Source organism: Crocuta crocuta, unplaced genomic scaffold (assembly GCF_008692635.1).
Source record: "Crocuta crocuta isolate KB4526 unplaced genomic scaffold, BGI_CrCroc_1.0 scaffold38, whole genome shotgun sequence".
Classification (NCBI taxonomy): domain Eukaryota; kingdom Metazoa; phylum Chordata; class Mammalia; order Carnivora; family Hyaenidae; genus Crocuta; species Crocuta crocuta.
The window spans coordinates 3,060,866-3,087,061 of record NW_027532605.1 but is presented as its reverse complement, the minus strand read 5'-3'; the positions used below and the strand labels follow the sequence as shown (position 1 = coordinate 3,087,061).

Below are 26,196 nucleotides of genomic sequence, written 5' to 3'. Positions count from 1 at the left end.
CTTTAGAAACTTCTTTATCTCTACTTCCCCAACTTAAAAGTAAATAATCAGTCATTCCTCATAATCGTTGTGTAGCTCTTTCTGCCCATACGTCCTGTCCCCTTGCTTTAATAAAAACACCTTTTCTCACTGAAAAAAAATTGACATGGTGAATTGATTTGATAAATCATTTGGTAAATATATTTTCTCCAATTTATTAAGTTTTCCTACTGTACGTAACTATATATCATCGTAACTTTCTCTAAGATTAAAATAACATATAAAATAATGATTGTACAGTGATTTAAAACTAGGATAAACATTTCCCTGGTTATGGGAATTTTTTTCCAAGAGATAGAGGGGCATTGATAGTTTTAAGACTATCAGTTTCCAAATCTCAGTTTCATTTTTTTTTTTTATGATTTATTTATTTCTGAGAGAGAGAGAGAGAGTGTGAGCAGGGGAGGGTCAGAGAGAGAGGAAGGATACAGAATCTGAAGCAGGCTCAAGGCTCTGAGCTAGCTGTCAGCACAGAGCCCGACCCGGGGCTGGAACCCATGAACCATGTGATCATGACCTGAGCCGAAGTTGAATGCTTAGCTGACTGAGCCACCCAGGCGCCCCATCATATATGTCTTTCTTAAAATTAGTCTGCCTTTGGTCCACATTTCCTCCCATTTTTCAAAACAAGGCATACTTTTCATTTGTACCAGTTTTTACTGTGGTACACTGTTTCAGGTTCTAAAAACCTCTTGGGCATCAGCAAAAGAGAACATTTTGAAATTTTGGAGTCAGTGTTACTGAGAACATGAATCATCATGAGTGGGAACAACCTTCTTGTCTACTAGGTTGTTTCCAGGTCCTTGGTTTCAACAAAATGGACAGAGGATCTAATCAAGTTGTTAGTTATTAAGAACATTAAGTGTAAATTTTATGGATGGATTACTATGTGACTTTTATATGTAATATGGCTATGTAAAAGAATTGAGTGATATTGCTATAACAAAACCTTTTCTATTTCTGTCTATTCATCTGTTGTCAGCAAGATTTCTCAACTCGTACATCTGTCTGTAAAAATTTTAAATAGGAAGATAGTTAATCTCTTTATTCTAGCAATAGAAAATATCCAGTTATACATGAACTAATTAGAAATCAATGGCTATTTCAAAGGGAAAAGAATATTCTAAAATAACAGTTTTGTAAATTAACATGGGACATTATTAACAAACATTTTTTTCTTTAACTTTTTATGAAAAATTTCTAACATACACAAAATATGATAGTGTAACTAGCTCCCATGTACCCATTCTTGGCTTCTAATTTTCATAATATCTTGTCCTCCACCCCTCTGTACCCTAGTACTAGATGATGATGGATTTTATTTTTACAGTATGTATTTTTGCTTTTAGGGAGTTTACTCTATTTTGTATGTGTATTTTTTTCTAACATCTTTACAAATAAACTTTCTACTGTTATTTTTTTTGAAATTAAAATAACTTGACATTTTATAATGATTATTAGATCCCATATATTCCTGGGGTACATGAAATCTTTCCAACAGATGAAAGGCAAATATATTTTGTTGACTTAGTAAAATACTATTTTCAGGATAGATAGTAAGAACAAACATTAAATAAGTGCTTTTACATTTAAATGGGGAAATTTTGGGGAGAGACTTTTCTTGCCCAAGAAAATCAGATAGTTTATTTTGCCTGTTTATATAATTCGCCTAGGACATTTCAAGTAGTTTATCCAAAATGTTATATGATTGACATTGGTAAATATCAGTTTTTTAAAAATAGCATAGAAAAAACTTAATTGTGCTTTAATTTAGTAAGCTATGAAGTAGATCAAGCATGCGACCATAGTCTAGAGTTGAAACAGTTTTTTTTTTCTTTTTATTAAACATGACAGCTTAATAAAGAAAATTTGTATTTGTTTTGTAGGGCACAGTTTAGGTCAGAGAATGAAAGTTCAGTATAATTTGCTTATTTTACATTGATTAATTGTATAATGGTAATTATCCATGTAACATCCCAATGCAAATGCTGACATCCTTTTCCAAAAGAGTTGTTTTTTTTTTTTTTATGCTTTTTCAAAGGTTAAAAAGGTTTTTGTGGTTTAAATGTTGTTACATATTTTACAGCATTAGGATCTATGGAATATTTTGACAACTGCAACAGTTCAATGAAGTTGGTAATTTCTTCTTTTAATTATTTTTCATTGAACAGCTTTGGAGTTACATTTCTACATTTTGAATTCTGGTGTATTATAAGGAAAGAAAACTTAAAATATGTCAAAGGGTACTTTAGAGAAAATACATAGATAGTGATTACAATATGGCTGTAGCTAAATTATCCATCATTATCTCGTTTAAGCTCTGTTAATGCCTGATTTTGATGAACTAGTGTGGTGTTCTTTTCAACTACTGATTGTATATGTGATTGGCATTCTTTGGTAAATAAGTTGATTTGTAAGGTTTCACAGCTTATCAGCCAGATCTTAATCCACTTGTAAAGTGGAAAATGAACCTGCCTTTATTCAGTTAAATAATTCTCTGGTACAGGTTTTCCCCATCATAATCAAATTTTAAAGTGTGATGTTTTGGAATTTTTGAGAATAAAGCTTAAAAGTTTTGTTTTTAAAATTTTAGTGTCAAATTATTTTAAACCTGTTTTTAAAATTAGAGATGTATTGTTTCTATTGGGTGCATATCACCAATTAATACGTTTGATTTCAGATCTACATCTTACTGCTTTGTAAACTTCGCCGAGGTAAAAATGAAACCATTTGGCTACTTGAACTGATCTACATTACATAGGTTTTTCCTATTGACATTTGCAGTAGCTAACATGTCAGAAATAGAAGTGATGAAACAATACATCTTCCATGCTCTGAATTGGCATAATGCTAAATTCTAACATAGCTAATTTTTTAAAGACTATGAAATATATATTTTTTAGTTCACATATTGGTAAAACAAATGAGATGCGAAAGGTAGAGCTTTCTTTATACTAGCAAAATGTATGCAGGATGTTTGCATATACTAGAATTACAAAATATTAGTTTAGTTTTGCAATATAACTCATTTTTCTAACGCTAATACTGGTTTAAGGTTATTTTAAAAATATAAGTAGATTGTTCCTACTTGAATACCATAATTTATACTCAACTCTTTTCTAAGGGTGAAACTTTATTTTAAGTTTTTTTTTTAAAATATGAAATTAAGTAACATACATTCTAGCAGATTATGTGTTGTCATGAAAGATAAGGGGATTTGGGATAACTAAAATTCTGTAACTTTGGGTTGGGTAAAGCTATACTTAAAATAAAGCATTCCCTTTGTGATTCAGATCCATTGTCAACATTGGTATTAATAAAAGAACATGTAAAAAGTTTATGTAAATATTAAATTATTTTAGAAGTATTTCCTAGATTTAGAAGTACTAATGCACAGTATATTAATTATGATAGCAGTTTGAAATTTTGATATTATATTCACTTAAATCTTAAACTGTAGTGGTGCCTGTAATAACAAATTTATCTCATTTCTTTGCAGCAAGGAGTGAATAATGCTGAAAAATTTGACTATGTAAGTGCAATATAGAATTCAGTTTTCATGCTGTATTTATATTCCTTAAATACTTGTTTTTTAATTACTAATGCTTTCCATTTCTGGTTTATAGGTGATGCAGTTTTTGAATAAGATGGCTGGCAATGAATATGTTGGATTCAGTAATGCAACGTGAGTCTGATTTTTGACTTAGGATTTTATAATGGGCCAGTCCTCTTTCAATTAACAAAAGTATCTAGATTATAAAATTCTATAAAAAATTTTTAATGTTTATTCATTTTTGAGGGGCAGAGCATGAGCAAGAGAGGGGCAGGAAGAGAGGGAGACACAGAATCCAAAGCAGGCTCCAGGCTCTGAGCGGTCAGCACAGAGTCAGACATGGAGCTCGAACTCATGAACTGCAGGATCATGACCTGAGCTGAAGTTGGACATTTAACCAACTGAGCCACCCAGGCGCCCCTGTAGAATTCTGTTTTAAATACTGTTTTGTTCCCCCTACCCCAGCTTTTCACCTTTCTCTACATATATGATACACAGTGTATTTAGATTTAATCTGGTTTCCCTTGTTGATCCTAGGGCTTATTACTTCAGCGAAGAAATAATTACTTAAAAATATGGTCCATTAGAGGGAAGTGAATTATTTCTGCTGAGGGAAAACACTTACATGCTTTATATAGGTTGGATAAACTTCTTGTGGTTATAGAGTTAGAAGGGACCCCAACTTTCCCTTAAATTACTGCCTACTTAACTTGATTTTAACCCCAATTTTTTATTTTGAAATTTGCCAGCCTGTAGAAAAGTTGAAGGAATAAGCAATGAATATCTGGATATCTTTCATTTATATTTTCTGATTAATATTTTGTCTCATTTGCTTTTCCTCAACCTTTTTCTTTAGATAACTATTTAAAACATGTATTTCTACACACACACATACACACACACACAAATATACATTTTTTTCTCTGAACTGAGACATAAACTTGTAGACATCACAACACTTCACCCATAAATAACTCAACATGTGTATTCTAAGGTAAGAACATTCTCCTACATAACCACAATACCATGTGCACATTAATCATAAGATGTCATTAATATGTAAATGTGCCAACTCTTTACCCCTTAAATGCCTTTTATGACCTTTTCTTCCCAGGAATGACCTTTTCTTCGAGGTCTGTGCATTACATTTATGTCTCTTGCTTTTTTAAAATAGAAAAGTCTGCCTGCCTTATGCCCTTGTTTTATAAAATTTTATTAAATGAATTTCTTTGAAGAGTGCCAACCACTTGTTTTACAAAGCATAAATAAACTTTCTCTGTGAAGGACTAGATAGTAAATTTTTCAGACTTTTGGGCCCTGTAGACTCTGTTACAACTACTCATTTCTAATGTTTTAGCATGAAAGCAGCCATGGACAATATGAGGTTGTATTCCAAGAAACTTTATTTATAAAAACAGCAGCACGCTACATCTGTCCCATGGGCTATAGTGGATATTCCCCATTTTGAATAGGTCTGGTTGTTTCCTTGTGGTTAAATAAAGCTGAAACGGTTTTGGCATGAACACTAAATAGGTGATACTTTGTAATTCATGTTTCAGGAGGCAAAAATTTTCAGGTTGTCTGCTCTGCCAACTTTTATTCATCAACTTCAGTATCTTTCCAAGAAGTTTTTTGCGAATCTCATCTCACCTTTCTTCTGTGCTCTCATTACCATATTTAATTGAGCTTACTTTATGGCTCGCTGCCTCATCACCACCATTAGACTATGACTTCCTTTACACCTGGATAGAAATGTCTTGCAATTCATTTTGTATTCCTGTTGCCTAGCAAATAATAGCCACTTGATAGTGTTTGGTGAACTGAACTATATGCTAGGTACTGTGATAATGTAGTTAGTCCTTTGTGTACACAATGTTGATTTTTTTCTTTTTTAAGATGTGGCAAGTTGACAAGCTTATTTTCAAGAGCTTTTTCATATCTAATGTTGTTTTTCTGACCATAGACACATTAATGTGTATAGTTAGGAGGGACTGTCCCTGCCACCACCATTCCTCCTTGTGTCACCCACAGCTCCTCTTTTGTCAGCAACGTTCTGGACACTTGCAGGTTGATTTCTCAAATGTACTGTGCAAGTTAAATCTGTCTAAATTAAAACTCTTTCTTCTCAAACTACCCTTTATCCCAGGGATTCCCACAGCAGTTGATACCATAATCCTTTCATTAGACTGCATTCGAAATCTTGACTTTTGTACCAGACTTCATTTACCTTTTCTCCTCTTTCCTATCAGGTTAGAAGACTTGCTAAACTGCTCTCATGTTTGGTCAAACCTCTTTCCATTCCTATCACCACTACCTAAGTTCAGCCTTTCTATGGCTCTTATTACTCTGGTCTCCTAATAACATAAGTCGTCCTTTCTTTTTCCCTTTCCCAGACTGATGTCAGAGTTATCCTTCTAAAATGTAGATCTGAAAAGGTAATTTGATTGAAAGCTTTCAAGCTTTCATTTGGTAGGCCATTAGGAGCCATTTTTAGCATTCATCAGTCTTGATAATGTGGTTCCAGTCTCCTTTGTTAGTTTGATGGTTCTCCACTTTTCACCATGAACCCTATTTCCCAGATACATCAGAATATGTGCCATTCTTCAGTGAGGTCCTGTCTTTTATACTTTTATAACTTTGTTCATGCTACATGGGATTTGCCACTGCTTAGGCTTCCCCCCGAAATCTGTTAATCCAACAAATGCTGAAAGGCCCATTTCATGTGTCCCTCTCTTAGTGAAATTTCCATGAATTCCCTCAGTTGGAATTGATTATTGTACTTTTGGAGGACCCAAAACATTCTACAGTTTTTTAGTGTATTTTTTAATGGTGGAATAGTTGATGATTTTTAAATTAGCTTCTTTGTTCACAAAATATGAAGACGAGAAAGAGCCTAGCTCATTTCAATCCTTTTACAGCTGAAAAAATTAAGACTGAAAGAATTGTCACTTAAATGACTTCCCCAAAACCAAATAGCTAGCCTATTGGCAGAACTGGGACTGGATCCTAGCAGTCTTGGCTCTTAGGTCAGTGTTCTTTATACTATACTTTGCTATTCAGTTAAACTACAGAACAATCTTACTTTTATAGAAAATAAGTAAATACAGCAATTTTTTTTCCTCCTAGGTTTCAGTCTGAAAGAGAAAGTGGAGATCGAAATTTTGCAATAGGATATTACCTAAAGGAAAAAAAGGTTTTTGAATTTTTGTTTCTATTTCAAATTATTGTTTTACTTAATAAAATATGTAAACATGTATGCTAAGAACTCAACAACAGGTTTTAAGCAACTGTCTATTACTATTTATGGTTTAGAAGTTTTTCCAAAACACTCTTGAGTTAATTGTTTCAAAATGTTACTGTTAAGTCGATTTAATATCTGGCAGTATTCAAATATTTGGCTGGTTACATTAATGTAAGTTTTTCTTAAGGATTATCCCATTTTTCTAAAGTGTGATGCCAGACTATTGTTGATTACATTTGGTTTTTAAATTTTAGGTGGGTGGTCCTATATCTTGGTTTATGAATTATGAATCAGTTTCTCATTGTTAAATTAGTATCTAGAAATCTGTATATAATGTAGTTTTCCGTTATTGCTCTTTATTATTTCATGTAAAAAGGGTGTAAACCTTTTTATTGGTTATGTGCTATTTTCAATTAATATGAAATCTTTAGGTATCACTACCTATGTGCATGTAATCTTGTTTTTAATTGCCTTTCTATTTTTTCAGTGTTTTCCAGAAGGCACAGACATGGTTGGTATATTAGACTTCTATTTCCAGGTAATTTAACTCTATGAATCATGTACATAAATGGAGGTGTCACATTGTGCAAAATATAGATGTCTCTGTAATCATGGGTCTAGGTTAAGATAAAATATATTTACCATTGACCTTCCAAAAAAAATCCTCATGAAAGACATTCTCATGTTTTTTTCTCCTAAAATCATGCCTTAGAATGTAATAAAGAATGTTTTTTTCTATAAAAACTTTATGATTAAGATGTGTCAAAAAATGGTTGTGTAATTCCAGAAATTGGCTTGTCCTTGTTAAAAACTAAGATGATTTCTTAGTTTTTAAATTTTGTTTGGAGGATTTATTTGTTTCCTCATTGGAGGGTTCATAGCCAGCATTATTTTAAAGTGGCAGTTTCTCAGTTGGTTTAATTCATTTCTGGAGTGTCACATGGTGGGTTTTTCTTTTGTTTTTCTTTCTTTTTAAAAAAAATTTTCTTAATGTGTATTTTTGAGAGAAAGAGAGAGATCATGAGCAGGGCAGGAGCAGACAGAGAGGGAGACACCGAATCTGAAACAGGCTCCAGGCTCAGAGCTCTTGGCACACAGCCTGACGTGGGGCTCACACTCACAAACTGTGAGATCATGACCTGAACCGAAGTCAGACACCAACCTACTGAGCCACTCAGGTGCCCCTATGGTGGTTTTTCTCTAAGTTAGTGTAGCTTCTCCACATTCATGAGTGAGCCACTCACATAATCTGCTGTGATTATAGAACTCAGTTTTAGAGAGCCTTTCCGGACAGCCCTCTTTTCTCCCTGTGTTTTCAGTTTAATTCATTCCTGCAGATGAACTGTAACAAATTAATTATTATTGATTTCTAGTTAATCTTACATTTGCCTGTCTTTACTTTTGAAGGTGCTTTAATTTCAATCTTGTAGTGATGTTAAAGAATATATAAGGGGAATTGATAATGTAAGATTTTGATGACAGTTTGTGACTTGCCAGCGTGAAAAACTGTGAATCGAGAATCCAGACTATCAGTATAAAATCAAGGTCTAATCTGACCACTTTTTAGCCATGTGATGCAGTTTCAATTACTTAGAACTAATTTCGTTATGTGTAGCATAACTTTCTTACCCTAACTTTCTGCATTATCTTGAAGATAACATGAAATGGTATGTGTCAAATTCCTTTGGAGCTATAAGGTGTTCTATGAAATAATAGTGTCATTTACTTTTATTTCTTCCATACATTAATATTTCTTTTCCTTTGGTATAGATACTTTAGCTATTATACTAGGTCCTACTAATCTACTATGAAATTTCAGCACTTTAGGGTAAAAATCAAGAGAAAGCTGTAGAATAGAAGCCTTACTTTTTTGGAGAAGGGCTGCATGTAATTGAACATCTGATTGGGGTATAAAGAAAGTACTTTTAAATTGGGATTTGTCATATTTGGTATATATAGCATCTTATGACAAAAATAATTCCAATTAATACTAAGTATAAGTTAGGAAATGATCATTGGAGTTTAAATCTTCTTTTAGAAAGCTTTTCATAATTATATCTACATAAGTCTTTGTTATCTGTGTCACTATAGGAAGTAGTTTCTGTAGCTTTGGAGAAATAAGGAAGAGGTTTTAGTATAAACAAGCAAAAGTGAAAGTCACTCAAAAGGGGCTCCCAGTCAGTTTCCTAATGCACTGTAGCTAATAAGTTTTCCTTCTTGCTCTTTCCAAACCTCTTTGTGCCTCTTGTAGAATCTTGAAAAATGAGTAAGGAAAGCTTGCAAGTTGATGACTCAGTCTTTTCTTCCTGCTCCCCCTTCCCATCTTCTTTCTCATCTACTTCCTCCCCACCCCCCAGTTTCGGTTGCTGTTAATGAAAAGTAAGATGGGGCATATTTATTGTTTCTGTTTTATGGGTAAATTGGGTTTGCTGTGGTAAACGATTTCCATTATTTTGATTATATTTAAGTGCAAAGATTTCATACTATTCTGTACTTGGACTTTGCCTTTTTTTATTCATCATAGTCTATCCAGCACTCATAATCAATATCAAATAAATATTTGAATATTAATAAGTGGTTTAAAAGGTAACATTTTGACTTAGGCACTCAGAGTATCCAGGCTAGAGTTGTCTTGGTTTCCATCCCTTAATTTTTTGCATGTTACTACATAGGGATGCTGAGCTTTGTTATAGTGAAGATGTCAGTCATTTCAGCATCTTTTTTTCCCAGAGTAGCAATTTCTCATGTAAATAATATCTATCATGATACTAATGTATGTTGCTTTATCTTAAAAATATATCATGGCTTCTGTTTCTTTCAACTTAAAAATAACTATGTGTATCCTACAGAAAGCATTTGTGTTTAAGTGACTTTAAATATCACTTGGGGCCATCATAAATCTTAATGCTTAGGGGCTGGCTCTTCCTATCCTGGTTTGGCCATTATAAAAGACTAAATAACTGGGCAAATCAGGATAAACCTTAAAGGGGCTTGAAATTTGTTCAAATTAAAATCTTTGGAATGTTATCAAGTTATATTAAAATAATCCCCTTGAAAGAAAGATTTCAGATCTGTATGAAATGCCAGAGAGAATAGATTTTCTTAGAAGTCAGTTTTATTACAAAAAATAGTGTCAACCTAAATTTTCAGAATTCAATTTTGTCTTCCTTTTAGCTATGCTCCATTGAAGTAACTTGTGAATCAGCCAGTGTGATGGCTGCAACACTGGCTAATGGTGGTTTCTGTCCAATTACTGGTGAGAGAGTACTGAGCCCTGAAGCAGTTCGAAATACACTGAGTTTGATGCATTCCTGTGGCATGTATGATTTCTCTGGGCAGTTTGCTTTCCATGTAAGTAATTGTTTAATCTTAATTTTCTACTGCAAGAAACTAGTCTGGACTAGTTCTTTTAAAAATACAGTTTGAACTTTGGTTCTAAACCTGCACATTAATTTTTGAGAGAGACTTGTTTTCAAGGTTAATTTGTTACAGACTTGTTAAGGAATAGAGTTAATTAGGCTACCCAGTATTCTTAAGAACTTGGAGTTTAATTTATAGAACCTCATCACTTCTACTTGTAAGGCATTCCAGTGTGCAAGGTTAGTACAGGCTTTCTCTACTTTTTCTTGTTAATGTAATTTAGCATTATGATGATTACATACCTTAAAAACTGAGTTCAGAAGGAGCACATAATTGGGATGTTTAACACCTTTGGCTATAATCATAGATATTTTTAAGCACTTAAAGATATTTAAGTTAACAAAAATATACTCTTTAAGTTTACCTCTTTCTGCTTATGTTAAGACAGAATTCCCTAAAAAAAATTTTATTTGAAAATTTTAGAAGAGAAAAATAGATGCATTTAATGTTACCCACTACTCAGCTTCAATAATTATCAGTACCTGACCAGTGTTGTTTAATCTTTATTCCCAATCCTTATCATATAGTTCAGTATGTAATTCTAAATAAGGACTTTAAGAAAACCCCATAGTACCATTATGGACATTTAAAAAGATAAAAATATTTTAATTTTAATCTTTAATATTATCAAAATATTTAGTGTTCACATTATCTGGATTGTCTTATAAATTACTATTTTATAGTTTATTTGACCTGGGCTACAAATAAGGGTCATGTGTTATGATTGGTTGTATCTCCCTTTATTATTACCTTTTAAATGTATGTTCTCCTCCTTGACCTCTCTTTTCTTGCTATTTTTTGTTGAAAGAATAGGGTCACTTGTCCTGTACAGTTTCTCACAGTCTAGATTTTCTTTATTACATCCATACCGTTGTCCCTTGTATCTTATATTCCTGGGAAATTGTTTTATCCCTTTAAGGTGATATTTTTTTTCTTAGTTTTGTGCAAGATTACTTCTAGCAATTGGTATTTAATATCTGAATGTTAGTAAGCCATCAGTGAATATTGCCCCGATGATATTAATTTTATCTTTTTATCACAGTTACTATCAAGTGTTATATAAGGTGAACTTAGATGTTTTGAAGAGGATTAATTTGAATTACCATCTTATCTCTGTTCCTCAGACAATTCTCTGACAATATACCACAAAATCTTTTAATAAGATATAATTTCTCATTGTTTTTTAGTCATAAAATATTTTTTGAAAATAACTTTTCATACTTTAACACGTTCATTATAGAATTAGCAACTCTAGTCCAGTAGTGCCAGCGTGGCTCAGTCGGTTAAGTGTCCCAACTCTTGATTTTGGCTCAGGTCATGATCTTGTGGTTTGTGGGTTTGAGCTCTGCATCAGCATGCTTGGGATTCATTCTGTCTCTCTCTCTCTCTCACCCAAGTGCATGTGTGTGCTGTCTCAAACTTGAAAAAATATATATGTAATCCAAAAGAATTAAATAAAAAACATGCATAGCCCCACAATTCAGATATAATCTACCTTAATTCTTAGAGTGTATCTTTGCAAATGTTTTCTATATTTAAATATATCTCAACTGTTTTATAAGTGTTTTCTCATTTACTGTATTATAAACATGTTAATAAATACTTATCTACAACATTTGTAATGTTAGAATTCTATATATACTATACCATAAGTTTTAAACCAATTCCCTGATTGTTGGAAATAATTTTTCTTATTTTAAAATGTTAACAAGAATATCCTTTTTTCTTTTTCTTTTTTTTTTTTTCCAAATTATTTTCAGGTTGGTCTTCCTGCAAAATCTGGAGTTGCTGGGGGCATTCTTTTAGTTGTCCCTAATGTCATGGGCATGATGTGCTGGTCTCCTCCTCTGGACAAGATGGGCAACAGTGTTAAGGGAATTCACTTCTGTCATGTAAGCATATTTTCTTAATGAAAATAATAATCATATAAGTGGAACCATCCAGTGATTCAAATTCTTAAATTTTAATTCCTGTATAGTTAGCATACAATGATATATTAATTTGAGGTGTACAGTATAGTCTTTCAGCTATTCTATACATTACTCAGTGTTCACCATGATAAATGTTCTCTTAATCCCCCTCACTTATTTCTCCCATCACCTCATCCACCTCTCCTTTCTAGTACCACTAGTTTGTTCTCTATCGTTAAGAGTCTACTTTTTGGTTTATCTTCCCTCCCCCCCCCTTTGTTTTGTTTCTTAAATTCCACATATAAGTGAAATTATGTGGTATTTGTTTTTCTCTGTCTGGCTTACTTTGCTTCGTATGTTACTCTAGATCCATCCGTGTTGTGGCAAGTGGCAAGATTTTATTCTTTCTTATGGCTGACTAGTATTCCATTGTTTATACCTATACCACTTTGTTATCTGTTGATGAACAGTTGGGCTGTTTCTATAGTTTGGCTATTGTAAATAATGCTTCCATAAACATGGGGGGGTCCATATATCCCTTCAAATTAGTGTTTTCGTATTTTTTGGGTAAATAGCTAGTAGTATGATTTCTGGATTATAGTAGTTCTAGTTCTAAAATTTTTTTTAACTTCTTAAGGAGCCTCCATACTGTTTTTCCATAATGGCTGTACCAGTTTGCATTCGTACCAACAGTGCATGAAGGTTCCTTTTTCTCCATATCTTCAATGCTTGTTTCTTGAGTTTTTTATTTCAGCCATTCTGACAAGTGTCACATTCTGATGTCTCATTGTGATTTTGATTTGCATTACCCTGATGAAGTGATGTTGAACATCTTTTCATGTGCCTGTTGACCATCTGCATGTCTTCTTTGGAGAAATGTCTTTTCAGGTCTTCTGCTGCCCGTTTTTCAATCTGATTATTTGTTTGGGTGTTGAGTTGTATCACTTCTTTATATATTTTGGATACTAACCCTTTATAGGTATGTCACTTGCAAATATCTTGCCTCATTCAGCAAATTGGGTTTTTTTGTTTGTTTGTTTTGCTTTTGTTTCCTTTGCCTCAGGAGACATATCTAGAAAAATGTTGCTACAGCCAATGTCAGAGAAATTATCGCCTATGATCTCTTCTAGGATTTTTATGGCTTCAGGTCTCATATTTAAGCCTATAGTCCATTTTGAGTTGATTTTTATATATGGTGTAAGAAAGTGGTCCAGTTTCATTCTCGCATGTGGCTGTCCAGTCTTCCCAGCACCCACTTGTTGAAGAGACTGTCTTTTTAAACCATTTCATATTCTTGTCTCCTTTGTTGAAGATTAATTGACCATATAATTGTGGGTTTATATCTGGGTTTTCTATTCTGTTCCATTGATCTATGTGTCTGTTTTGTGCTAGTACCATAATGTTCTTATCAGAACACTACAACTTTGTAATATAAACTTGAAGTCTAGAATTGTGATACCTCTGATTTTGTCGTTTTTGAGATCACTTTGGCTATGCAGAGACTTTTGTGGTTTTATAAAAATTTTAGGATTGTTTTAGATCTGTGAAAAATGCTTTTGGTATTTTGATAGAGATTGCATTAAATCTATAGATTGTTTTGGGTAGTATAGAGACATTTTGATAATATCTGTTCTTATAATCCATAAGCATGGGATATCTTTCCATTTCTTTGTGTCATCTTTAATTTCTTTCATCAGTGTTTTATAGTTTTCAGAGTATAGGTCTTTCACCTCTTTGGTTAAATTTATTCTTAGGTACTTTATTTGGTGCAGTTGTAAAGATTGTTTTCTTAATTTCTGTCTGGGGTTTCATTATTAGTTTCATTAAATGCAGTGGCTTTCTGTATATTGATTTTGTATTTGTGACTTTACTGAATTCATTTATCTGTTCTAGTAGTTTTGGGTGTTGTCTTTAGGGTTTTCTGTATAGGGTATCATGTCTTCTGCAGATAATGAAAGTGTTACTTCTTCCTTACCAATTTGGATGCCTTCTATTTCTTTTGTTGTCTGATTGCTATGGCTAGGACTTCAGTACGATTTTGAATCACAAGTGGTGAGAGTGGACATCTTGTTCTTGACTTTAGGGGAAAAGCTCTGAAGTTTTTCCCCATTGAGTATGATGTTAGCTGTGGGTTTTTCATATTATGGCTTTTATTATGTTGAGTATGTTGAGGTATGTTCCCTCTAAACCTACTTTGTTCAGGATTTTTATCATGAATGGATGTTGTATAATAATGATCATATAAGTGGAACCATCCAGTGATTCTAGTTTTTTAATCATTCCAGTAGTTTATTTATTGTTGGCGTTCATCTGGAACGCCTGCCCATCTGGAAGCTACTGGGTTAGCTGTGGGAGTACTCATAGAGGATCTTTAAATTGCTTCTTAGCTCCCAGATACTCATCCCCACAGGAAATTAACATTTGTTTGATGCTGATACTTTAATTGTCATGGTTGTTTCCAGAAAGGCTCAGCAAAAGTCATTAAACTTGGAAAGGTTTAAATTTAAAGCCAAATATAAATTAAGATTATTATAGTTTATTATATTATTGTTAATCTGCTTGTTTGCATATCTTTATCCATAAACTATCTTGAAAAGTCTCTTTTTTTGCTGACATATGCACTACAAAGTAAAATTGTTTCTACTCTTGATTAGTTCAGTATTTTATGGTGTTACTCAAGTCTTGCTTATATTTCAGCTTCCAGTTTTATGTAGTTTACTACTTTGTAGACTCTGTTTCGATTTACTATAATTTTTCTGCAAACTTTTTTATATTTTACTAAAACTAGAGAATGGCATTAGATGCTTATAGATTGCAACCAGAATATTTATTTAGATTTTTGTGGTGCTGTATGGTTATTTGATAGAATAGTTCCTTCATATGGACTGTTAAATTAGGCCCATTTTATAGGAAATGAAAGAAACGATTTGAGTGGTTGAGCTCTAGGATCATGCTAGTAAGCAGTGTTCTTAAAGTTTTTATCCATGTCTTCACATTTCTGATTTTGGTTCTCTTATTGATACATCATGCTGCTTTTTGCAGTGGTATTTTCCATGAGATAGTAGTTAAGTTGCACAATACTAGTGTGATTTGTTGAAATATGAAAAAAATACCCAATGAATAGCTAATTTCTTATACCTGTTCTACTTACAGGATCTTGTCTCTCTCTGTAATTTCCATAACTATGATAATTTGAGACACTTTGCAAAAAAACTTGATCCTCGAAGAGAAGGTGGTGATCAAAGGGTAAGCAAAATTCTTATTTAGATTATTATGTAATATTTTTCTAAAAGAGAGAAAATGAGATTCATCTGTTTGTTAGTGGCCTCATCTATTTGCTAATCACAAATTGAGTGTACACAAGTTATGACATTTTCATCCTGGATTCAGGAGTATGTAGGTAATAATGCTTTTTTATTTAATTTTAAACTGGTTAACCTGGCAGCAGGGCTCTCCACCTACCCACCCATATTTCTGCTATTCTAAGCAATATTTTAAAGAATTATTTGTTTAAAAAAAAGAAGGAATTGATTCTTTTCAAAGAAAACACTTTGGAAAGTGTTACATGCTATAAAAAGAAATCCTTGTTTTATATTTGTCACTTGTAGTCTTGAAGTTTTTTTTTTTTTTTCCCCTTTTTTTTTATAGTTTATTTATTTTTGAGACAGAGACAGAGCATGAGTCGGGGAGGGGCAAAGAGAAAGGAAGACACAGAATCTGAAACAGGCTCCAGGCTCCGCGAGCCGTCAGCACAGAGCCCGCCACCGGGCTCGATCCCATGAACCATGAGATCTGACCTGAGCCAAAGTCAGACGCTTAACTAACTGAGCCACCCAGGTGCCCCTTGAAGTTTATTTTTACATGGATGGATATGTAAATAGGAAAGGGATTATAGTATTAGTGAAAGACCTTACAAAGCCTCATGATAAGTTTTATTGGCCACTAGAGTTGAAATTTTTTTATAAAAAGTGTTTAATTCAGAATTCTTGCTACTCTTCAAGTAATATTTATTATCATTGTTTTTGGCTTCATATTATTGCACATATATACTTCTTTAGTGGTAATATTTAAGAGTTAGGACTTTCAAGAACAGTATTTTTTGTCTTCATAATTGTTCACTGGACCAAGGACTTGTTTTGAGTTTTAATTAAATTCCTTTGCATCCTGTCTAGAAAATGTTTATAGTAAATAAATACCTCATTAAACTTGAAGCTAATATGAAGCACTTATAAGCAGAAAGTATTTTCAATGCATACTAAGTAAATTTTCCTATTGTTAGTTCCAATCAAATAACTTATAATATGTGAGAATTAGGCAAAGCCAACAGAATAGAAACTTCCATGGGAGTCAACATGAGTAACATGGAACAAAACATCAGATGGTGGTGGGTGAAAATGTTAACAGATTTTAATAACATTCATTGAAAAATACCGTTTTATAGCTTGGACCTTTCTTCACTCAAGTGCACTAATAAATTATGTATGTTGCTTGAACAACTAGCATTCCTTTGGACCATTGGACTATGAAAGTCTCCAACAAGAACTTGCTTTAAAAGAGACAGTATGGAAAAAAGTGTCACCTGAGTCAAATGAGGACATCTCTACAACTGTAGTATATAGAATGGAAAGTCTGGGAGAGAAAAGCTAAAGAAATGGGTTCTAGTTTCAGAATGTTCTTCATTTAATCTTTCAACCATCTTTAGCTTTTTTGCATACTATAAATATTTATTTGAGTTTTTTGTGTTCTCAATCTTGGGTGCTGGAGCCATAAAAGCTTTTTGCCTTTTAATCTTTGTGTAAAGACTATAGATTAAAAGATGGATTTGTTGGTCTTTAAAAAAGTATTTATAAATAAGTAAAGCAAATTTGCTTTACTTTTAAAGACACAAAAAGGAAAAATTCCTTTAAATTTTTTCGTGGTGTAATTAAAATTTTAACTTAATCTCCATTTTAAAATGGTAACAAATGTAATTTTTTGGTTCTAAAACCCACACATTGAATTCATAAGTTTCATTACATTTTGTGTTTTCTTTCCCAGTTTTAAAATTGACATGATGTCTACAGAGGCAATAGAAAGTTATTTCTATGCTAAATACAATAAAAAGGCAAAATTAATTAATGAATCCCAGATCATTTAATATAGCGGTAGATTATAAAATGAGCTTAAGTTTACATTTTATGCCATTTTTAGTGATAAATTGGCTTTACATTTTTAAAAAATCATTTTAAATTTTATCAAACCCTTAAAATATAAATCATGTCTTTGCTTTTTTTACTTTGCAACTTCTTTGTGTTTTGTCAAAATTGTCATGTACAGGAGTGTCTTATGTTACTAAAACATTCCAGCCAAAGAATTTCAGAAGTAGGATAATGACATGTTTCACTGTTAAAAAGCTATAATGGTTACTCAGAAGGAGCAACAGTGAGTGTCTTCAAGTGAAATGTTTACCTGAACAATTATATTTTCGTATTATTCATGTTAGTTTTTCTATGTTATATTTAAGTGTGAATGGTGAATCTTGGGTTTTAGTTTTTAATATTTTTATTATCCTAGTAATTCCACAAATGCTAATGAATCTTTTATGATAAATTATAATAACATCTCATAAAGTTTGTTCTATTTGAACTCTATAATTTTAGAGTACTTAGGAAATGAATTCAGTCTAATAGTAGTAAGTATGCTACTAAAATATATTAGATCTGAATCCTTTTGTTTGGTTATAAAAATGCAATATTGAGAATCAAACTTGTTTTTAAGAGAAGGACTATTTTGGATAATTTACAATGTTTAAAGTCTGTCTTGGCAAAGTGATTGTAAAATTCTGTAGGACCTATTCACACTTCTTCCTTCTTCCAAATTACTTTTTGGTTTTCCCCACAATTCCCCATAGCCACAAGGTATTTTTTGTTTTGTTTTGTTTTATTCATTTTTAAACTTGTAGAATTTGGAGGGGTAGAGATGGGGCCTGGGACCTAGAAGGATACATGATAGTTTTGTAGTGTCATGGCATATGTGGTAGATAGATCACATCTATAAAAATAAATATAGTAAAAAAGATTTCACTGAGTAATTTAGATACTAGTGCAAATGTAACTACGGAAAACCTGATCAAATGATGTCTTAAGCTTGAGAACTGTGATAACAGAAAAAGAAATTACCTTCCAAAGGTGTTGGTCAAAAGTTTTGGGGGCTAACGTATATTTAAATAATTACATGTTAAGCTTTAGAGGCTATTACCAAGGATTTTATGGTTACTTAAATGTTTCTCTAATGTACAAATGCAAATCTAAGTGGATGCTTCTACTTTGGCCATTTACAGGGGTTGAGTGGTTTTTTGAAGGCCTAACCTCTGCAACACCTTTGAACAGTATCATTTGTATTATCAGTTCCACCAAAGCCATTTGCAGTTTGGGGAGCTGAATGTCTTAATTGATAGATTGGAAAAAAGGCTTTGCTTTTTCCCTGTGCTCTAAATTGGTACATTTTACCATTTCATTTGGAGATTGGTTTTACTTTATAAAATGAAAATTAAATGTTTCCTATTGTGTCCTATGTACAGATCTCAAAATTATGTTGTTAATTTGTAGCTGTGTTTACAGAATCTTTTTAAGGATTCACATCCAGAAATTTTTGTAGGAAGGTATATAAATGGAAGAAGAGGGAAGATACTGTGAATAGGTCCCGAAACTTTACTTTGAAAAAAAAAAAAAAAAAGGAAAACCTTTGCCAGATTTAAGAACATTCTTTAAATTGATTCCTTCAGTATTTTTAATATCTTTTCAAATAAAGTTCTTGAAAAGTACCCAGTATTGTGGATTTAATGTTTCATGCCATTACTGATTCTTGATATTCAAGCATTTAGAAGCTAGCACATTTGTTTTTCTTTTTTTTCATTATTAACATTTCGTTTGAAATGCGTATCTTTCCTGAAGTACTTTATTTTTAGCTTAAATGTTGTGCATTTTATATTAGTGTTTGGATTAAAACATTTGTGTTATTTAGCTTTCTTTCATTTGCTTTGTATATTTAATAATGTACCTTTTATTTTCCAGTATGCCTACATTTTGTATTGTACAATAAATTTATTTTAAGCTGATTTTATTGTTTTTTTTTTTTTTTTAAAGCAACTCTGGCATTTTAGGTACAACAAATAGTTGGAATTTTAACTTAAAAATAGTAAATCTTTTGAAGATACTATTAAAATGCTTTAGATTTTTAGGGGCGCCTGGGTGGCTTAGTCGGTTAAGCGTCCGACTTTTGCTTAGGTCATGATCTCGCGGTTCGTGGGTTCGAGCCCCGCGTCGGGCTATGTGCTGACTGCCAGCTCAGAGCCTGGAGCCTGTTTCAGTCTGTGACTCCCTCTCTCTCTGACCCTCCCCTGCTCACGCTGTTTCTCTCTCTCTCTCCTAGAAATAAATAAAAATATATTTAAAAAAATAAATAAATAAAATGCTTTAGATTTTTAATTCTGAGGTTGTTTTTGAAGACATACTAGAAATACTCTCAAAAGGGCTTCATTTGATTTTTTTTTTTTTTAATAGACTTGGTGGGTTTTTTGAGGGCGAGAACATTTTTTCTAGAACGTTGGTTGTACTAGAAGTATTTGAATAAAGACTTTTTTCCCAGTTTTTTTTTTGTTGTTGTTTTTCCATTTGACAACTTAAAAAGTCTACCCTATTTGCTGGTTTGCTGGTTCTGCTTTCTAAGGAAGAGTATCACTGGTGTTACTCACTGTCACTGTTCTATCTGTTCTCTCGGATAGGAAAAACATTGCTAAATCAGAAGAAGAGTATCATAGTATTACTTTAGAATTGTCAATCACAGTAGAATTTATATTAAATGGAATAACTATAATACAGAAATTCACCTTATTTACTTTTTAAGGAAATTAGTTTTCAGAAGGAACTTAATATACTTCCACAGCATAGTCCAAAGTGTAATGAGGTTCCATGCATTGTCAGACGTATACAGTACAGTTGACTCCAACATAGGTTTGAACTGCATGGCTCCACTTATATAACAAATTATAGTAGAGTACTGTAATTTATCTTCCTTAGGATTTTCTTAACATTTTCTTTTCTCCAGCTTACTATGTAACATACAAAATACGTTTTACCCAACTGTTTGTGTTCTTGTAAGGCATCTAGTCAGTCAGCATCAGCTATTAGTAGTTAAATTTGGGGAGAGTCAAAAATTCTATGCAGATTTTCAACTACATGGGGATTTCAGTGTCCCTAAGCCTTTCCACATTGTTTAAGGTCAGCTGTATTTTAAATTTAAATTTTACTGTTTGATCAGATTTAGCACTTGATCCAGCGAAGCCTTCCCTAATATATATTGTAGAGTTTTAAGACAATTTGAAAGGGAAATACCATTGTTTATAGGATTTTATATTCATCTATGGAATTTTTTTTTATAGTTCTTTTGGGATTAGGAAATAAGGAGTTCATGTGTCATGATATATTCAGTATGTAATGATGTATGATTGCTTACTTTTAAAGACACACTTGGAATTTTTTTGTTGTTTTTAATCCATTTAAAGCAAAGGAAGAGGTGACTCAGAACTTGGTGGTCTTGGTCTGACAATGTAAAGTTTTGTAGGCATGTATGTATGTGACTGATAGTGATGTGTCAGTCTATACCCTGATGATTTATATATAATGTGTATATTATATACATATATGTTTGTGAGTATATTTGTCTATCCATTCACCTGTCCATTCATTTATCCATCTATCTTCTGAAATTCAGTTCTTTCCACATAGTATGTTATGTATAAATATTTCATTATTTTTTTCCTATTCTGAATTTTGTCATAAAAGACCTCTTCACATTTTTGCTGTCCCAAAATTTATAAAGTATGTAATGTTTTACTCAGTTTGACTCTAAAGATTTGTGTTTTCTTTTGTTGTGCCCATTCACTGCTTGTACTGTCAGGGCAAGAAAGTAACAGAGGGAAAGGAAGAATATCAAATTTCATATGGAAATTGACTTTAAAGTAGTTTCCAAAATTTATTATAAGGAAGGATTATAGTCAAGTAATGTACTTCTCATTCTGACAGTTTATGGGATAATTTTATTCCAAAAATTATACAAAACTTTTTATTTTAAGAATGTGCTTTACTATTCATTTCTGAAAATTTCAAATTCTGAAAATTCAAGAAAACCAATCTTGAAAATGCTAGAATGTAATTTTTTTTAAAAACACAACATAATTTCTGCTCAATTCCTTTACTGTTTCATATTAAATGTAGTATTTACATTCTATGGTATCACTAAAACCAAACATTAGAGAGAGCGCTATTATGATGCATCATGCCCCGTCCTTCAGATTTTCACTTGGATTTATTCAGGATAGACCTTATCTTAGTCCATTCTCTGGCATGGAGTTCAAAAGAAAAATTAGGGGCGCCTGAGAGGCTCATTTGGTTAAGCATCCAACTTTGGCTTACTCAGGTCATGATCTCACAGCCCGTCAATTTGAGCCCCACATCGGGCATTGTGCTCACAGCTCAGAACCTGGAGCCTGCTTCAGATTCTGTGTCTCCCTCTGTGTCTCTCTGCCCCTTCTCCACTTGTGCTCTGTCGTACTCTCTCAAAAAATAAACGTTAAAAAAGTGAAATTAAACAGGAAAATATATTCAAGTATATCAAGTTCAACTACTTGTTTATTTTATCTCCAATTGTAACATAGTTTAAACATTTATTTCTTACACTGCATAGAAATGGGAAGAATTTAATTAGACTGGAAGAGGTTCTCTTCTCCCTTCTCCTGCCCAAGTAGTTTATTGAAGTAAATACCGTACAGACTTGAAGAAATTTAGAGTTATAGTCTGTTTTAGTTTAGTTTTTAAAACTACTATAAATTATAAGCATCTCAAACAAAATTTATCCAACATAAAACAGCTGGCAAAACTTGATTTTTTTAGAGTCCTTAGCTTCTTAAATAGTGATAGAAAGGTACTTATTTTTTAGATAGAAGAATGTGCAAAATATGTAAAGCCTATGTTGACTAAACGTTTATAATAGCTTTCCAGTCAATTACACTAACCTTTAACTAAAATGAATAAGATACAAATCAGCACTTGAGTACATTACTTTTTTTTTTGGTGGTAACTGTGGTAGTTTTTGTATAAATTACAAAACTTTTTTGTTGAGAACTGTTATGTATTAGGTAAATTAAAAAATACATGAGTCTTGGTGCCAAATGCTGTGATGAACTCTACACTGTTCAGGATGGAGGCTCATTGGAAAGAGTAATGAAATGACACATTTGGGCTGTTGATCTCATAACACCATTATTAGACTTTCAACTCTAAATCTCAGTTACCAGCAGAAATATTTTAGTTAAATCTCAATGATGAAGAACAACTTGATTTGCTTATGTATTTATTTTTATTTTGAGAGCAAGAGAGCGTTAAGTGGAGGAGGGGCAGAGAGAATCTGAACCAGACAAGGAGCTTGATCTCACAAACTGAGATTATGATCTGAGCTGAAATCAGGAGTGGGATGCTTAACCCACTGAGCCATCCAGGTACTCCCTGGTATATTTATTTTTAAGCCAGATTCTAATATCTGAGGATATGATTCTTCTGGAGATAGTAGTAGTATTAAAAATAATGATTTTTTTAAGTATTTACCTTGCTGAAATAACTCAGATGATTGAAATTATCTATATGAAAAGCCTAGCTTTTATAATTTTTTTGATGTTTATTTTTGAGAGAGCACACGTGTGCACGCGAGCAGGGCAGGGACAGACAGAGAGGGAGACATAGGATCTGAAGCAGGTCTGTGCTTAGAGCAGAGCCCAATGAGGTGCTCAAACTCCTGGAACCATGAGATCATTACCTGACCTGAAGTTGGATGGTTAACTCACTCAAGCCAGGGAGGCGCCCTGGAAAGCTCAGCTTTTAAAGGAAGAATTCTTACTTGAGATAATTTTAGATTTGTTTCTATATTAACATGTCTAGCAGTTTTTGTTTATATAATGAAAATCTCTCTGCTCAGCAGTTCCACTTAGAATCCTGATTTATAATTTTAATTCATATTCTGTAAACAGCTAAAGAATTTATTTTTAAAACATAGTTCAACCTTTCTAGGTCTTTGATGTTCTTTCATTTACCATAATCTTATAATTTATTAGAATCCCATAATTGAGATTGAAAGCAGTCTTAGAGTTTATCTGGTACAAACTCCCACTTCAGTCGACCCCCTTTCCAGGTTTCTTAGCACCTTGCTTCCTCAGTTAACATGTACAGTATTACATGTACAGTACTTTTTCTCTTTTTTGATGGAATTGATCTGTTGTGTGTTTTACTACGTATTTTGTTGTTTATTTGTAATGAAAAGCATGATTGTCAGTAAATAGGACTCTAAATTATTTGGCAAACTCTTCCATCAGTGTTTAGTAAAAACTACTTAATTGCATTTCTCTAGTAAACAGTCTTATGCCACAATTTATAAAGACTAGTAAAGAAGTGAATGCTACAATAATACAGTAATTCTAAAAATAAAACATTATCCTGGAACCTTTGAAAGAAAATATAGGAAAGATGTGAATGTAAAAATAAATGTTGTACCATTTGCTTTTAAAATGAATTTCCTTTGGGGCTAGGTTAAATATTTAAAATAAGAAGGTTAAATAAGCAAAAGGTTATTGGAATTCTAAGGAAATGTTTTCTAAAAGAAAAAAAAACTTTCAAGTTAGCTTTTCCCAGCACATTCTATGCAAAATGTCTACCTTACTTCCTTTGTGTTTATTTTGCATATTTCAATCTCTAGGTGGCTTCAGAACAAGAGTTTATTCCTCTGTCATGTATGGTCCTTAGTATCAAACTCCATTTCATAGTTCTGGGGTTTATTTTTTATTTATGAAGGAAATTTATATTGCTGTTCTTAAGAAGGATTACTTTTTAAATGCTTTTGTTGACTTAGAAATGTTAAAACTTAAATATTGTTATTCCAGGAAACAGTACTGATTTCTTCTCAAAATTTAAACTTGCCTACTATGTAGCTCTTTTCCCCCACAAATGAGAACCAGAGCTTAAGAGATGGCTCTTATTCCATATAAAATCTGCTTGTTTTCACATTATACTTACTAAAATTAGAATGATGCTAAAATATTAGCATCAATAATTCTAGTGTAACTATTCACATTTGGACCATTCCATTGTAAAATACAAATTGAAATCTTTAGCCTTTTGTTAAACTTTTCTTTGTAATTACTAGTTTTCATTATTATGTATGTGCCTTTCACAAATCATCACTAAGGAACAATTACAGATTATCCTTTGAGGGGATAACATAATACTTGTCTTGACTTTCTTTCATTAAATAAGATTAATTGTGTTGTGTAAAACCATGATATAAATTATTCATTCCATCCATATTTTGTTGTTTTCTTCTTTCTCACAGTCACGATTAAAGATCCTGAATGAAAAATTCAAAATATGTTAATTTCATGTATTCTTTCTTTTTCCACCTTTTCCCATCATAACTCATTTTGGCTGAAAATGAGGTAGCCTAAAAAATATATGAAAGTTTCTCATAAAATGAGTTTTCATTTTCAAGCCTTTGTATTGCTGATACATTCATTTCCAAGTCTTTTAATGTTGATATTTACCATTCTAGAGTTATTTTCTTTAAAAAGTTAAAAAGCATAAATGTTAATTCAGACTTTTTTCATTATAATAAAGTTTATTGTTAATAATTTATTATTTTACCTTCAGCTTTGAATACATGTGTCTGTGGGTCCAGGTCTGTGCACATTTATAATACAAATAAAGAAATGCACAAATAGTATTGTTTCTATTTTGAATTGAAATGAATGTTACATTTCTTACACAATGAGACTTTATTAACATCTTTTGATGAAATTATAGAACAAGTGATTTTTGTTAAAATTCTATGGTTACTAATATTATTAACCCTTTTTAATCATACAAATAAAATATTCCTGCCTTAATGTCTCTTCTTTTTACCTGAAAGAGAAGCTCTAGAGAATGGTTTTAAGGAGGTGAGGAAGTAGAACCTAACTTTCTATTTACCCATTTGTGTAGTGTTTCAGCTAAAGCATGCTATTACAAGAAAACTTAGAGTATATATATTTTTTTCACATGAGGGAGAAGCAAAGGAGAAGGAAAACTAATTTGCTGTGTTTTCAGCCACGTAATAAAAAGTTGAGAAGCTTTAATTTTAATTTTGTCTCTGTTGTGCCAATTTTATTTGACATCCACCATATATGTCTGCCACAGAATCAGCACTGGTATTGGCTTGGTATTGCTTACATGTTGGGCTTTGTCATGTAATGGTCTCATGTATTAGTGCATTTACCATATATTTTGGGGCTCTGGATAGAGGCCTGTTGCTATGTTTGCATATTGTGTTTTGTAGTTTTTGCTTTGCAAAAATTCTCATTTGGTACCATTGTGAATTTTAGAATTTTGTTTTAGTTAAGAATTTGGGATCTTGTGCAAAAGTTCTTACTAGAGTGAAACTTGTGGTTTATCTAGTATTTTTTGGACTTAAATAGGATCAGTGAAAGCTGGGCAGTTGGGTATAGGATCTGGGTAGATAACCTATAGGGTCTGGGTAGATAACCTAATGTGGTATATACCATAAGGCATGAACTTCTGAGGCTTACTTTTTACCTTAAAAATTCATATAAATTTCATTCTGTTTCATCTGTTTTAATATATTTTCTTAAACATAGTATTTACAAGCTCTATGACTAACCTTTATCTTCTCCAGAATTGGAGTAAAATTGGCTTCAGGAAAACGTGCCACTCTCATTCATTCTGACGTAGAATAGTAATGGTTAATCTGTAAACATTTTAATCACAGGTTTGAAGTTACCATTTTTACCTAAAATTGGCAAAAATTTAAAAAGAATGTCTTTCACCTGTGCTTGCTGCCTATGCCCAAAGACCTTGGAAGTCTAGAGTTCCTTTCTCAATCCCTTATCACAGGAGACTTAGCAGTGTGTAGGCTAATCACTGAATATAATGCCTGGATATACAGTGATCGGTCCTCAA

General features: G+C 32.4%; 1 protein-coding gene across 3 annotated transcripts in view; it reads left to right on the top strand.

Moving 5' to 3' along the window:
* GLS (glutaminase) overlaps positions 1-26,196 on the top strand; it is an 82,204-nt gene that overhangs the window by 35,866 nt on the left and 20,142 nt on the right. The window contains exons 9-16 of one of the 3 annotated variants that reach the window (XM_077780259.1): positions 3,539-3,571; positions 3,666-3,724; positions 6,719-6,785; positions 7,321-7,371; positions 10,008-10,184; positions 12,014-12,145; positions 15,317-15,409; positions 16,664-19,243. In XM_077780259.1, coding sequence (XP_077636385.1) covers positions 3,539-3,571; positions 3,666-3,724; positions 6,719-6,785; positions 7,321-7,371; positions 10,008-10,184; positions 12,014-12,145; positions 15,317-15,409; positions 16,664-16,810 — 759 coding nt within the window. In that variant the 3' untranslated portion in view covers positions 16,811-19,243. Of the gene's footprint in view, positions 1-3,538; positions 3,572-3,665; positions 3,725-6,718; positions 6,786-7,320; positions 7,372-10,007; positions 10,185-12,013; positions 12,146-15,316; positions 15,410-16,604; positions 19,244-26,196 lie in introns of those variants that run through there. The other 2 variants (XM_077780260.1, XM_077780258.1) reach the window with 2 other exon arrangements.